General features: G+C 44.0%; 1 protein-coding gene across 6 annotated transcripts in view; it reads left to right on the plus strand.

The window, feature by feature from the left end:
• The first annotated feature begins 4,202 nt into the window (after nt 1-4,202).
• TOM1L2 (target of myb1-like 2 (chicken)) overlaps nt 4,203-16,619 on the plus strand; it is a 237,370-nt gene continuing 224,953 nt past the window's right edge. For all 6 annotated transcript variants that reach the window (XM_006875536.1, XM_006875537.1, XM_006875538.1 and 3 more), the window contains exon 1: nt 4,203-4,254. In XM_006875536.1, the coding sequence (XP_006875598.1) occupies nt 4,203-4,254 (52 nt within the window). The remainder of the gene's footprint in view (nt 4,255-16,619) is intronic.

Here is a 16,619-nt window from a genome sequence, read left to right on the forward strand (position 1 = left end):
ATTCAGTGTTCCCATGTTCTGTTCGAACAACTGCTTCTTGGTCCAGGTACAGATTTCTCATGAGCATAATTAAGTGTCTCATAGTATTACTTGTAGAAAAATAAGACAAGAGTTAGGATTTCTAACCTAGATAAAAAAATGCTTAGTGTTTGTTTAAAATATTTACATAGCTGGCCCCAGAGAAGATGACTCCGTCAACAGGTGGTTAGGAAATAGAACAGATGTGCAATGTTTAAATTTCAAAGGCTTCAGATTAGAGTTGATTCAACCTTCACTTGCTCTTAACCAAATGGTTGGCTTTTACATTTCAAGGATGTCAACTAGAATGGACCAGTTGTTATTGTTAAGTGTCTTTTAGTTGGTTCTAACTCAGTGTCTGGTGGGTTGAATTGTCAACCTTTCAGTTAGCAATCCAGTGCTTATCATCCAACACCACACCAGGACTCGATCATTGGTTCCAGCTACAATCTATCACAAAACCCCCATATCAAAATGTTTACACAGTCTACTTTAGAAATGTTCTTCTGCTTCAACCTGAACTTGCATATGCACAATTGATTGATTGTTCTACAGTTGGCCCCTGGCCTAGTTTTGGTTGATGATATTGAGCTTTTCCACCATCTCTTCTCACAGATGTAGTCAACGTGATTCCTGTGTATTCCATATGGAAAGGCCCATGTGCATAGTCATCTTTTAAGTTGTTGAAAAAGTTATTTGCAATGAATACAACACTGGTCTTGCAAAATTCTGTTATATGATCTCCAGCATCAATTCTATCACCAAGGCTATGTTTTCCAACTATTGGTCCTTCCCTTTTGCATTCCAATTACCAGGAATTATCAATATATCTTCATTGCATATTTGATCAATTTCAGACTGAAGAAACCGGTAAAATTCTTCAATTTCATCATCACTGGCTTTAGTGGTTGGTACATAAATTTGAATAATAGTGGTATTAACTGGTTTTCCTTATTGTTGTTAAGTACTGTGGAGTCAGTTCAACTCATAGTGATCCTGTATAGGGTTTTCGAGGAGCAGCTGGTGAGCTTGAACCACTGACCTTGCAGTTCAAACTGATCTTGTAGTCCAGCATATTAACCCATAGTGCCACACCAGGACTCCTTGTAGGCATTATCCTATCACAGACAGCCTTGTACTTCAAGATAGATGTGCAATGTTCTACCTGACTATGAATGTGATGCCATTCCTCTTTAATTTGTTATTCCCTGAATAGTAAACCATATGATTGATTCAAAATGGCCAGTAATAGTCTATTTCAGCTCACTAATGCCTAGGATATGTGTTCCATTTCATTTTTTACAACTACCAATTTTCCTAGATTCATACTTTATACATTCCATGTTCTGACTATTAATAGTTATTTACAGCTATTTCTACTCATTTTGAGTTATGCCCCATCAGTGAATGAAGGTCCCCAAAGCTTTACTCCATTCATGTCATCATGGTCAACTCTACTTTGAAGAGGCAGCTCTTCCCCAGTCATATTTTGAGTGTCTTCCAACCTGAGGGGCTCATCTTCCAGCACAATATCTGACAATAATCTAGTGCTATTTATAATGTTTTCATCTTTTGGCACTATATCTGATAATGCTGTGCTGCTATTCATAATGCAGCTAAACATTTAGAAACAGTCTGACTCTCCTTCCTAGTCTGTCATGGAAGCTCCGCTGAAACCATGTATATCATTGGATCTCGGCTGAAAAGAGACTACCAGAAAGATGCTTCTTGTTGTTAAGTGCTGTCGAGTCGATTCTGACCCATAGTGACCCTGCATAGGGTTTCCAAGGAGTGACTTGTGAGCTTGAACCACCGACCGTGCAGTTCAAATGACTTTGCAGTCTGGCGCATTAGCCCACAGTGCCACACCAGGACTCCAGAAAGATGCTTACTTGTGCTTTAATGACTATGCAGAGGCATTTGACTGTGTGGATCATAACAAGCTATGGATAATATTGGAAATAATGGGCATCCCAAAACACTTTCTTGTGTTCATGAAGAACCTACACATAGACCAAGAAGCAATTGTTAGAACAGAACAAGTGGATACTGGATGATTTAAAGTCAGGAAAGGTGTGCTCCATGGTTGTATTCTTTCACCATATTTACTCAATCTGTATGCTGAACAAAGAACCTGAGAACCTGAAGAAGACTGCAGCATCAGGTTTCCAGGAAGGCTCATTAAAAATATGCAATATGCAGATGATACAACCTTGCTTGTTAGAAGTGAAAAGGACTTAAAATACTTACTGTTGAAGATTTTAAAAACTACAGCGTTCAATAAGAGTTGCACCTCAATGTAAAGAAAACATAAGTCCTCACAATTGAACCAATAAATATTATGATAAATGAAGGAAAAATTTAAGTTGTCAAAGACTTCATTCTGCTTGAATCCACAATCAACACTCAGGCAAGCAGCAGTCAAGAAATCAAAGGATGTACTGAATTAGTCCTAGTATGGTCCTGTGAGATGATTAATGCACTGGACTGCAAAGTTGGTTTGAACTGCTCCTCGGAAACCCTATACAGGATCGCTATGGGTTGGAACTGACTCGGTGGCACTTACCAACAACACAACATTGAATTTGACAAATTCTGCTGCAAAAGACCTCTTTAAAGTGCTCAAGAGCAAAGAGATCAGTTTGAGAACTAAAGTATGCCTACCCAAGCTATGGTATTTTCAACAGCCTCATATGCATGTGAATGTCTGTCAATGAATAATGTACACTGTACAAGAACTGATGCATTTAAGTTATGTTGTTAGAGAAGAATATTGAAAGTACCATGGACTTACAGAAGAACAAACAAATCTGTCTGGGAAGCAGTAAACCAGAATGCGCCTTAGAAGCCTGAATGTCAAATTTCTGTCTCATACTTCAAACATGTTGTCTGGAGGGACCAGTCCCTGGAGAAGGACATCATGATTGGAAAAGTGGAATGTTAGTGAAAAGTACCAAGACCTTTCAGCAGATGGATTGGCACAGTAACACAAGCAATGGACTCAGTGCAACAATTGTGAGGATGGCGCAGGGCTGGTCAGTAATTCGTTTGGTTGTGCATAGGGGTCACTATGAGGGGAAACCGACTCAAAGGCACTTAACAACAACTTTAGAAATACTGCCTTGGTTAAGTTGTATCAGGAATTAATGGTAGGACATGCCGCTGTAGGATAAGCACTGTACTGCTAACCTCAAGGTTGGCGATTCAAAGCCACCTACCACTCCTTGGACACTATACAGTGTGGCTATGAGTGGGAACCGACTTCACGACACTTAACAACAACAAATGTAATTGATGCTAAGAAAGTTTGTTGTTGTTGTTAAGTGCCGTTGAGTTGGTTCCGACTCATAGCGACCCTGTATAGGGTTTCTAAGTAGCGGCTGATGAATTTGAACCTCCGACTTTGTGGTTTAAACCGACCTAGCGCCTTGTAAACTTTCTTTTTCTCTAACCTGTGTGCATATTCAGAGAAAAGGTTATCGGAAGGATTAGGTAAAATAAGAACTAGGGCTCAGTCTATCTCCTTCGAGGTTTTTCGGAGAAATAGTTCCCGGTCTTACCTTTCCAGTCAATTGTTTTGGCTCCACGCAGTAGATACGCCTCCTAGTTGCTAGGGTAACCAAATGCAGTCTCTCCGTTACTAAGGGAAAATGTGACCGTTGATGTGTCACGTGATTAAATTTCTAGGCGGGGAAATAACCCTTCACACCAACCAGTAGCGGAAAATAAAAATGTTTCTCCAATCAACACTTTCTATGGGTGGGGATCTTCCTAGCCTCACCTCATTTGAATGAGTGACCTACCTCTTGTCCAATAAAATTAATAATCTTCTAGATTGACATACAGGTAGATGAATCAAAATGCACAGTTTAGAGTTCATGGGCGGGTAAGGGGAGGTGTCGCTACGCCTGATGGGAACTCTAGTGACCGGCTCCCTCTTAGGCCCAATAGGACGCCGAGGTGTGGCTTCACTGAAGCTGTAAGGCCAATCGGAGAAGGCCTATTGGTGGTGCCCAATAGGGAGGCGGTAAGGGGGCGGGGATCGACAGCTGGGCTCTTGGGGTTCCTAAGAGTAGGTTGAGGAGGTGTTGGGGTGAAGTGACAGTCAAGTCTGGAGTGCAACTAGGGGACAGCCGAGACCGCGGAGCTGACAGGGTCCGGCCGTTACCGGCTGTCCACCCAAGATGGAGTTTCTTCTGGGGAATCCGTTCAGTACCCCAGTGGGGCAGTGCCTCGGTAAGGCCGCGCGTTGGGGCGGGAGTGGCGGCGGCGGACGGGAGCTGGCGGGGGCTGCGGCCTCTGGCCGGCGCGGGTGGCACCTCACAGCTTACACGGCGTCCTGGTCAGCGAGCCTCTGGCGCCAGTGCATGCTGCCATGCAGCCTTCTCGAGACCAGTTCTGCCTAGGGATGCTCCCCACGTCCCTACCGGTCAGGGCCCAGCCCTTCCTGGCTCTCCTAGATCTGCTGCCAATTGCTCGTCTGCTCACCGCCTCCCCCTTTGGGAGGTACTACTGTCAGCACCCGCTGCCACTATCCCCAAGACCCCCCCAAGGAGCTCTGGTAGCGTAGTGGTTACGAATCGGGTTGCTAATCTCACGGTTCGAAACTACCAGCTGTTCCGCGGGAGAAAGATGAGGCTTTCTGCTCCCGTAAAGAATCACAGCCACGGAAACCCTATACAGGGTCGGACCGACTCCACGGCACATAACAACAACACCCCCCAGTTTACCTTACCCCTGTGAGTTGTTACCACTGTAACACCCCTGCCTCAGGTCTCTCTCCATCCTTGTTCCCCTGTTCCAGTTTCAGTGGCCCTCAGATTGAGCATGCTCCCAGAAGGTGCTTTGCTAATTAGAGCTGCAATTCAGCTAGGTTGTAGAGCTATGGAATAAGGGTTCTCAGAATGTGATTGTTCTGGCAAGGATGGCGTGCCTGCAGTGCCTCCCAGAAAAGAAGGGAGCCAGTGCCATTTAATGATAAGCGCCTAGACTCCAGCACTGGCTTTGCCAGTGACTCTCCTGATGACCTTGTACAGTCACTGCTCTCTCTGCATAAGTTTCCCTGTCTGTCAAAGGAGGTGCTTGGGGGTGAAATGTGCTAGGCTCCTTCAGAAGGGCCCTAAAGTTTATATCTTCCTTGTGGCAATCTCTGCACATGGACAATTACCTCAGTCTGTATTAAATTTGTCAACACTGAAATCTTTTGGCAGCATTTGGGAGTTAATCTTGTAGAGGAGCTCTGGACACTTGGAAAGGGGCACTAGACATGACCAGAATCTTGAGTAAGGAAAGTCAAAGGTGTAGATGTAGGAGCATCAAAGTGGCTACAGTCTGGGATATCTTACTAAAAAAAGGCAATTTGCCTTTTCAACTAAGGCAAGAGCTGTGTCAAAAGATCAGTGAAGAATGTTGATTAGTGTATTTTTAAACTGGGTGCCTCCTGTTTGGTGGAAGGATTGGTGAAATGTTTTTATACTTTGGTATTCTTATGGGCCTGACTGGTTTAGGCAGAAATGAGCCTGGTGACACAGTGAACCCACCAGCCACTTCAAGGGAGATGATATCAAGTCTGCTTCTGGAAAGACTTGTTAAGTGCTGTTGAGTCGATTCCGACCCATAGTGACCCTGTATAGGGTTCCTGAGGAGCAGCTGGTGAGTTTGAACCGCCGACCTTACAGTTCAAACGGCTTTGCATTAACCCAAAGCGCCACACCAGGATTCCTCTGGAAAAACTTGTTGTTAGGTGCCATCGAGTGGGTACCGACCCATAGCAACCTAATGCACAGCAGAATGAAACACTTTCCGACCCGATCCTGGGCCAACCTCACTGTTGTTGCCACGTTTGAGTCCATCGATGCTGCCACTTGGCCAATCCATCTCGTTGGGGGTCTTCCTCTTTTTCTCTGACCCTCCACCTTACCAAACATGATATCCTTCTCCAGTGACTGGTCCCTCCTGACAATATGTCCGAAGTATGAGAGACAAAGTTTAGCCATCTTGGCCTCCAAGGAGCACTCTGGCTGCTCTTCTTCCAAAACGGATCTATTGGGGTTTTTTGGCAGCCCATGGCACTTTCAATACTCTCCTCCAACACCATAACTCAAAAGCATCAATTCGTCTACAGTTTTCTTTATTCACTGTCCAGCTTTTGCATGCATATGAGGTTATTGAAAATACCATGGCTTGGGTCAATCGCACCTTAGTCCTCAAGCTAACATCTTTGCTCTTCAACACTTTAAAAAGGTCTCGTTCAACAGATTTGCCTAATGCAATACATCATTTGATTTCTTGACTTCTGCTTCCATGAGTGTTGATAATTAATCCAAGAAGAATGAAGTCCTTGACAACTTCAATCTTTTCTCCATTGATAAGAATGTTGTTTATGGGTCCAGTGGTGAAGATTTTTGTTTTCTTGACATTGAGATGTAGGCTGTGCTCTTTGATTTTCATCAGTAAATGTTTTAAGTCCTCTTCACTTTCAGCAAGCAAGGTTGTATCATCTGCATATCGCAGGTTGTTAATGAGTCTTCCTCCAATCCTGATGCCACATTTTTATTCATAGAACCCAACTTCTCAGATTATTCGCTCAGCATAAAGGTTGAATAAGTATGGTGAAAGAATACAATCTTGTCACAAACCTTTCTTAATTTTAAACCATTCAGTGTTCCCATGTTCTATTCGAACAACTGCCTCTTGGCAGTTGTTGAACATGAACCATTTCCTTTTGGTACAGTGACTCTGTTTTCCTTCCATCTTCTCTTGATGCTTTCTGCATCATTCAATAATTTGCCCAGAGAATATTTCAATAACAAAAGTCGAGGCTTAAATTTTTTTCTTCAGTTCCCCCAGCTTGAGAAATGCTGAGCATTCTTCCTCTTTGGTTTTCTGATTCCAGATCTTTGCACATTTTGTTGTAATATTTGGCTTTATCTTTTCGAGCTGATCTTTGAAATTTTCTGTTCAGCTCTTGGACCTCCTCATTTCTTCCATTTGCTTTCGCATCTCTACGCTGGAAAGCAAGTTTCAGTGTCTCTTCTGACATCCGTTTTGACCGTTTCCTTTTTTCTTGTCTTCTCAATGACTTTTTGCTTTCTTCATGTATGATGTACTTGATGTCCTCCCACAACTCTTCTGGTCTTTAGTGTTTAATGTATCAAATCTGTTCTTCAGATGGTCTCTAAATTCAGGTGGGATATATTCAAGGTCATATTTTGGCTCTTGTAGACTTGTTTTCATTTTCTTCAGCTTCAGTTTGAATTTGCATATGAGTAATCGATGGTCTGTTCCACAGTCTGCCCTTGGCCTTCTTTTTACTGATGATATGGAGCTTTTCCATCGTCTATTTCTGCAGATGTAGTCGATTTGATTTCTCTGTATTCTATCTGGTGAGGTCCATGTGTATAGTCGTCTCTTATGCTGTCTAAAGAAAGTATTTGAAATGAATAAATCATTGGTTTTACAGAAGTCTATCATGCGTTCTCCCACATAATTTCTATCACCAAGGCCATATTTTCCAACCTTTGCATTCCTATCACCAGTAACGATCAATACATCTTGGTTGCATGTTTAATCGATTTCGGATTGAAGAAGTTAGTAGTATTCTTCTATTTTATCCTTACTGGCTTTAGTGGTTGGTGCATAAATTTGAATAATAGTGGCATTAACTGGGCTTCCCTGTATGCACATGGACATTATCCTATCACAAACAGAGTTGTGCCTCATGACTTCTCTGGATATGTTCTTTTTGACAATGAATACAACACCATTCCTTTTCAATTTGTCAATCCCAGCATAGTAAACCTGTCAAATTCAAAATGGCCAATACCAGTCCATTTCAGTTCACTAATGCCTAAGATATCGATGTTTATGCATTCCATTTCATTTTTGACAACTTCCAATTTTCCCAGATTCATACTTTGTGCATTCCATGTTCAGATTTTGAATGAATGTTTACAGCTGTTTCTCTTCATTTTGAGTTGTGCCCCATCAGCAAATGAAGGTCCCATGGGCTTTTCTCCCATGGGCTTTACTCCATTTGTGTCATCACGGTCAGCTGTACTTTGAGGAGGCAGCTCTTCCCCAGTTGCATTTTGAGTGCCTTCCAACTTGAGGGGCTCATTTTCTGGTACTATATCTTATCTGACACTGTTTCTCTGCTATTCATAAGGTTTTCAGTGACTAAATATTCGGAAGTAGTTCGTCAATTCTTTTTCCTAGTCTGTCTTCGTCTGGAAGCTCATCTGAAACCTATCCACCATGGGTGACCCTGTTGGTTTTTAAAATACCGGTGGTATATCTTTTAGAATCACAGCAACTCAGAAGCCACCACAGTACGACAAACTGACAGATGAGTGGTGGCCGTTTGGTTTTAAGTGGAAACTGTCACTTTGAATTTCGAGGTGATCTGTGCACATGCGTAGTAGAATCTTTCAGGGGTGGAGGTGGGGTGTCCATTTGCCCAGGCACCCCCTCTAGTCACCAGAATGGAGGTGCACAGACAGTGAGAGACCAAGAAACAGATACCAAAAAAAAGGACATCCACACCTGTTTCTCTGTGGTTCTGTCAGGCATTCATAGCTGTTCTGATCCTTCCCTCGCTTGGTCTCTCCCAATATGGCAGCTTCGGGAGCAGCTGAGCAACTTGAATTAGAAAGCACTGGATTTCTTGATTCTGCTAAAAATTCCCCTAGCTGTAAACCTTCCAAGCTTGTAAATATTCCTTTTTATGTGGTTCAGAGTTCTAGCACCGTCCCCTGAGTCTGCTTGGTCCTGTATTCTATGTTGTTGCTGACAGAGCTCCTCACTGCACGTCTGCCCAATCCGCCATCTTGTAGAAAGACTTAGGGCCTGGGAAACCCTATGAAACAGTTCTTCTGTGTCCTACAGGGACACTATGAGTTGGAATGGCCTCCACAGCAGTGGGTTTGGTGTTTAGTTTGGGTTTAGGCAGCTGCTATTTGATTATTTCCTGCTTCGCTTATGAATTTTGAGCTTACTTCTCAGTTTTCAGTGGGACCTGTGAAATGATAGCCACTGCTCCTGTTGGGGATTTCATCACTGTCCTTTCTGGTGAAGTATCTCTTAAGAGCAATGATGGACACTGGGCCCTGGAAGAGTCTTTTCCCAACGTTACAACATTTCCCCCTTTTTCCCAATGAGCCCCTCTCTGGGTTTTTACCCATGTTTCTTCTTCCTCTTTGCCTTTCCCACTTTTTCTCAGGGGCTCTTTTCCTGCAGTCAGATTCTAAAAACTCAGTGTACAGTTGGCTGTTGGATTCCAGCAGGGTAATGGAGGAAGCAGGTAAACTTGGAAGGATTTTCTTTTTCTTTTATTTTTTATCGTCTTTATAATAGGAAGTTCTACATCTTAGAAATGTCAAAGTAGGTCTCTCATGTAATTAGCAGTTGACTCAGGATTTGAATAATCAGAATTTTGGGCACATATTTTTCCATCCTTTATGTATTTCAAGGAGTCCTGGTGCGGCGCTGTGGGTTAATGCGCCAGACTGCAAAGCCGTTTGAACTGCAAGGTTGGTGGTTCAAGCTCACCAGCCGCTCCTTGGAAACCCTATACAGGGTCGCTATGGGTCAGAATCAACTCAACGGCACTTGACAACAACAACATGCATTTCAAGGAGTCCTGGTGTGGTGCTGTGGGTTAATGCGCTGGACTGCAAGGTCAGCGTGAGCTGCAAGGTCAGTGGTTCAAGCTCACCAGCTGCTCTTCAGAGCAGAACTAACTCAACAGCACACAACAACAACAACATGCATTTGAAACCCACCAGTTGCTCCTTGGAAACCCTATATAGGGTCACTGTGAGTCGGAATAGTGTTAACGGCACTTCACATTAACAATATGATTACTATGGAGTCCTGGTGTGGCACTGTAGAATAAGCACTGGACTGTGAACCACAAGGCCAGCAGTTCAAACCCACCAGATACTCCTCAGAAACCCTTTACAGGGTCACTGTAAGTCGGAACCAACTTATGGCACTTAATAACAACAATAATTAGTAATTGTGGTGACTCTGTAGGATAAGCACTGGACTTCTAACTACAGGTTGGCAGTTCAAGCCCACCAGGTGCTCTGCAGGAGAAAGAGGAGGTTTTCTGCTCCTGTAAAGATTTACAACCTTGGTAACCCTATACAGGATCAGTATGAGTCAAATCCACTTGATGACACTTAACAACAACATCATGACTAATATGGTAAATCCATTTTGGTACTAATTTGGTAAATCCATTTTGGTACTAATATGGTAAAGCCATTTTGGAAAAAGGAAGACAGAGTGTGCACTTTAATGCCAGAATTGTTATTGTGATGATTCATATGGATTATGGGTAACCACAGTGGCATCAGCCGTGAGCTCAAATGGAACAATGATTGTATGGGTGGTGCCGGACCAGGCAGTGTCTCCTTCTGTTGTGTGTGGGAACTTACTCCACAGGCCCTAACATCAACAACAACAACCACAAAGTATATAGTTCTGCCCATGCTGTATACTCAGTTTTTGTCAGTTAGTCTTTATTATTTTTAGAGTTTGAATTAAAGATGTTTTCTAGGAAAAAAAGAAACATGAAGGTAATTGCTGAGGGGAAGTTAAAGGAGATTTATAAAATATACCAACATAAGGGATATAGGCTATAAAGAAGCTGGAAAAAGCAATGATGTTTCTGTCAGGAAGATCTGAGTTTAATATGGGCCCTGCCCACTTACTGGTTGTATGACTCAAGAAAATGATGTAGATTGCCAATCTGTTGAGAGAGGGAGAGCAATAAAGAAAGATGAGAACTCCTAAGTAATGAGGATTGAGTGAAATAATGTATTGAAATGTTTAACTATTGGAACATAGTAGAGGTTTAATAAATTGTAGCTATCACTGTTAATAACAGAAAGATTAAATTAGGGTTAACGTTTTCTATCCAGAAGGGAAATGCCAAGACTACTGTCCATCACTTACTTGTGAAGGCTAGGCCCTGGAGTTCACCATCACTGTAAAGAGAGGGAAGGTTCCTCAGTGTCACGGGACTGGGAGGACTGGATCCTAGTGGTAGCAGTTGTGATGAGACTGTTGACTGGAGGGGGTGCTCACAATGGCACCTCAGTGGAGGCAGAAGAAGAGCAGAAAAACAGTTGTGTTCAGTTCTGGGAGAGACAGTTCAGTTTGGCTCTGATAAACTGTTAGAGGACACAGTGAAGCTTGAAAGCACATCCAGTCTGTATTGTTGTGACAAAGATGTAAATGGTTTTCATGATATCGTTAATATTCTTTTAAAAGTATGTGTCAGGGAGGTAATATTCCTCATTGAAGATCACATGAATAATAGTGTCAACCAAGTATGTATGAGTTTTAAGTATGTCAAGGAGCTCTGGTAGCGTAGTGGTTACGAATCGGGCTGTGAACCTTAAGGTCAGCGGTTCGAAACTACCAGCCGCTCCGCGGGAGAAAGATGAGGCTTTCTACTCCCGTAAAGATTTACACCCTCGGAAACCCTGTACAGGGTCGCTATGGGTCGGACCCGACTCGATGGCACTTAACAACAACAACAATATGCCATAGAGTCCTGGTGTGGTGCTGTGGGTTAATGCACCAGACTGCAAAGTCGTTTGAACTGCAAAGCCGGCGGTTCAAGCTCACCAGCTGCTCCTTGGAAACCCTATACAGGGTCGCTATGGGTCGGAACCGACTCAACGGCACTTAACAACAACAACAACAGTATGCCATAGTATGGAGTCTTGGTGTGGAGCTATAGGATAAGCACTGGACTGCAAGGTTGGTTTGAATCGCATTGTCGGAGGTTCAAACTCACCAGCTGCCCATCGGAAACCTTATACAGGGTTGCTATGAGTTGGAACCCAACTAGATGGCACTTAACAACAACAACAACATATGTCATGGTAAAGATCCCAGGTGGTGCTGTCATTAAAGCACTTGACTGCTAACTGTAAGATCAGTGGTTCAAACTCACTAACCAGTCCATGGGAGAAGATGTGACAGTCTGCTTTGTAAAGATTTACAGCCCTAGAAACTTGATGAGGCAGTTCTACTCTATCCTCTAAGGTCCCCATGAGTCAGAACCAGCTGGATGACTTGGGCTTGGTAAAAGAGCAAGACCCCCAACGAGATGGACTGGCCAAGTGGCAGCATTGATGGACTCAAGCGTGGCAACGGTAGTGAGGCTGGCCCAGGATGGGGCAGTGTTTCGTTCTTCTGTGCTTAGGGTTGGTATGAGTTGGTTCCTTACTCGATGGCACCTAACAACAACAAATATACAACACATCTTAGGAGTCCTTGTGGTGCAGTGGTTAAAGCTCTCAATTGCTAACTGAAAAGTTGTCAGTTTGAACCCAGAAGCTGTTCTGCAAGAGAAAGACGTGGCAGTCAGTCCATAAAGATTTCAGCGTCCCTCGGAAGCCCTCTGGGCCCATCTTCTGTCTGCAGGGCACTGAATGGGAATCTACTCAGCAGCTCAACAGCAGCAGCTTTATAAGACCTCTGAGAAGTCTCAGGGAGTGCAGACAGTGCATGTGCTCCTGTGCTAACTGAACGGCTGCAGGTTCTAATCCACCCAGAAGACGAGGCTCAATGCAGGGCTCTAGGCACAAAGGTTCTTCATGCTTGATAATAGTTACATCTCCCTTCCACCTCAGGGATGGGATGACAAAGCTAACCAATTCCCTTAGGTTCCTGCCCCACAAGATACCTAATTTACATTATTAGCAAGCTAGCCAAGCCCCTAGGTGGGCCTCAAACACCTTGCATTTGCATAGCCTTACATGGTGCAACAGGATAGGCACTGACTCTGAACTACAAGGTCAGTGGTTCAAACCCACTAGCTGTGCCTCAGGACCCTTAGACAATGTCACCATGAGTCAGAATTCACTCAACGGCACTTAATAACAGCAACACCTATACTATGGACTTCTGGTGTGGTGCTGTGGATCAGCACTAGATTTCAAACCACAAGTTTGGCAGCTCAAACCCACTAGCTGCTCCTTGGAAACCCTATACAGGGTTGCCATGAATCGGAATCAGCTTAACAGCACTTAACAACAGCAACAGAAAACACATATATGTAGAGGCTCTTGGTGTGGCACTGTAGGATCAGCACTGGATTTCATATCACAAGGTGGACACTTCAAACCCACCAGCTGCTCCTTGGAAACCCTATAAAGGGTTGCTGTGAGTCGGAACAGACTCAACAGCACTTAACATCAACACACATACTATGAGTCAGAACCAACTCGACACCAGTTAGAAATAACAACAACATATACCCACAGCCATTTGATGGGAGTTACAAATCCTCTAGCTAGAAAGGCCACAGCAAGTAATGCACTGTGCCTTCCTGCTTTCAAGAGGAGACAGGCTCAGAGGAGGGAATGACCTGCTGAAGACCGCCCAGCTGGGGCAAAGCTAATGACTCCACACCATCCCTCCCAGGCCACATCTCTGCTTCTCACCTGAGCTTAACAATCCTTTCCAGTGGCCACAGAAAACTTGGAGACAGTGCTCACATTTAGGGGTATAATTGGAGAAGTTAATGTAGTGTAGCTCTGGTAGTGTAGTGGTTACGAATCGGGCTGCAAACCACAAGGTCAGCAGTTTGAAACTACCAGCTAGTCCGTGGGAGAAAGATGAGGCTTTCTGCTCCTGTAAAGATTTACAGCCTCGGAAACCCTATACAGGGTCACTATGAGTCGGAACCGACTCCACGGCACACAACAACAACAAGTGGTTATGTAGGTTGTACAGGGTTGCTATGAATGGGAACAACTCCAAGGCACATAACCGCTAACACCATTCAGGGTCAGAAATGCTCTGAGCACAGTTCTTTCCGTTAGCCCACAGGCAGGCCTCTCCTTTTTTAGGGCTGCTGATAAATGCCCACAGAACATACTCCTCCTCCACTCTAAGCCTCAGCCTGAAGGCATTCAGCTTCTAGCTCCCAGGAACAGCAAACCTAGCTCCTTCAAAGAAGTGCCTGGAGGCACTCCACTCTGCAAACCAGCCTCCTATCCAAAGTCAGTCACTCAGTTACTAGCTCCCAAGGGCTGAGAAGCCTGCCGCTCTGTGTCCTGCTCTGGTTTTTGATTCTACTGCTGCTGCTCCTCTGACAGTCCTCTGGTGTCATAGTTTTTCTGTCCCTGGACCCAAGAAGTTCAATTGTGCAGGGATCTCAGCTCCAAAGGGATCGTGGGGTACACTCTTGGCTCCTCATCTTTAGTGGTAGTAAGATTCCTCCTTCCTGCGTCTGAGATGGCTCCTTTTATACTCAAGTTAGAGTTCCAAGTTTTTACGATCACAGTTAGCCCTGTTAGCAATTAAACTGAATCAAATCATCAGCATATACCCCCACCTTTCCGCCTGTCCATCAGGAAAAGGTCATTGGATGGCAGTTTGCAAAGACTATGGCTAGAAGAGACATGTATACTTTACCCCACCAGAGCCAGTAAGAGGGAAAGCTAGACTATCCAAGACTGGCTCATGCATAAGGGATTTATGGCCTCAGGGGAGAAAACCTATGTAGCAATAAAGACTAATAGAAGGCCCTCTGTAGTTAAGTACTCAATTGAGTGGTGCAAATAGCAAATGCTGTAGAGTTCAAAAGAATTCAGAAGAGGTTGGGCTATGGGGACTGGCTTCTTTGAATCTGAGGGCTGTGATCCCTGGGTGGGAATTCCATAGGCTGAGAGAGGAGGATACCTTGTACCTGAGGATAGGTAAATAAGCCAGGGAGGTAGACGTGGCCACATCTGCAGACTAGAGTGGATTAGAGGTAGCTGGCGCGACGGACCGGACAGAGCCCTGTTCTGGATGAGTAGCATCAATGGCTACATTCTTTCATTGACTTGAAATTTGAGTCTCTTTGGGCATTACTTTTCTCACTGGAAAAGTAACAGCTACATAGCACCTCATACCTAGATAATTCCAGTTTGTCAGCACAATTTAGTAAGCATTTAAGTACCTCTTGGGGCCAGGTCTGTGCAATGCTCTGGGGATATAACTGCCAAAGAACTGCTTATGAGGAGCCTTCTGTAGCGGTATCACACTCCCTAAAGGTGTTATCGAACTGCAAAGTGTTAGGGTTACCTAGTCTGCGTGGTGCTTATTTATTACTCCTGTCATACATGGGTCTCACACAAGTGTTTAAGTTTGTGTTGTTGGGTTAAATACTTGATCTGCTTCAATTTAGACATAAAAGTATTTGGGTTGAGTGTTTCTTTCATCGATCTTTCCTTCATTCTGAAAAGTGTTCCTGAGTAAAATGAATGAAAGGAGAGAGAGAGAAGTGAAGTGAGAAGCTAGAGAGTGTGTTGTTAAGTGTTGTTAAGTGCTGTCGAGTCAGTTCCGACTCAGTGACCCTGCAAAGGGTTTCTGAAGCTGTGAATCTTTGCGGGAGCAGAAAGCCTTATCTTTCTTCCAGGGAGTGGCTGGTGGGCTCGAACCATCAACTTTGTCCTTCACAGTCCAGTGTTTATCTTACAGAGCCTCCATTCTCCTCACACCAGGTCCATAATGCTTTGCAAATGTTGGAAGAAATTTTAAGATTAATACTTTTCCAAGAGTAAACTTTAGATTGAAAGAGCAGTGAGTAGTTAATTCTGACCATACTAAAGGAGAAAAACAGGTTATTTATTCTATTCTCAGTTAGATTGAATAAAAATGTTAGAAGTAGATATTCCGTTGCAACATTAGTGTTTGTAGAATCTGTGGTAATGCTAAACTGCACCTACTCCTCACTTGCAGTCCTGCTGTGGTGCTGTAGGATAAGCGCTGGGCTGCTAATCGCAAGATTGGTGGTTCAAACCCACGAGCCACTCCTTGGAAACCCTATACAGGATTACTGTGAGTCGGAACAGACTCAACAGCACTTAACAAGAATACCAAGAACTCCTCATTTATCACCTATCTTATTATCCAACATTTTACATTTATGACCACAGTAAAAATATCCATGTGTTTTGCACATTAATGACGTATATCTGCCAGTAACGAATGCTGAGTGATAGTAACTGGCTGTGATGGTTAAAGCTCTGTGCCTACATGGTTAGGGCTCTGTGTCAACATGGTTACGGCTATGCTCCTACATGGTTGTGGCTCTATGCCAACACGGTTATGACTGTGCTCTACATGGTTATGGCTCTATGCCAACACGGTTATGGCCGTGTTCCTACATGGTTATGGCTCTATGCCAACACGGTTATGGCTGTGCTCCTATATGGTTATGGCTCTATGCCAACATGGTTATGGCCGCGCTCCTACATGGTTAGGACTCTGTGTCAGCACGGTTACGGCTGTGCTCCTATGTGGTTGTGGCTCTATGCCAACATAGTTATGGCTGTGCTCCTACATGGTTAGGGCTCTGTGTCAGCACAGTTACACCTGTGCTCCTGTATGGTTATGGCTCTATGCCAACATGGTTATGGCTGTGCTCCTACACGGTTAGGGCTCTGTGTCAGCATGGTTACGGCTGTGCTACTATTATGGTTATGGCTCTATGCCAACATGGTTACAGCTGTGCTCCTACATGATTATGGCTCTGTGTCAGCACGGTTATGGCTGTGCTCCTACATGGTTATGGCTCTATGCCAACA

Source organism: Chrysochloris asiatica, unplaced genomic scaffold (assembly GCF_000296735.1).
Source record: "Chrysochloris asiatica unplaced genomic scaffold, ChrAsi1.0 scaffold00331, whole genome shotgun sequence".
Lineage (NCBI taxonomy): Eukaryota > Metazoa > Chordata > Mammalia > Afrosoricida > Chrysochloridae > Chrysochloris > Chrysochloris asiatica.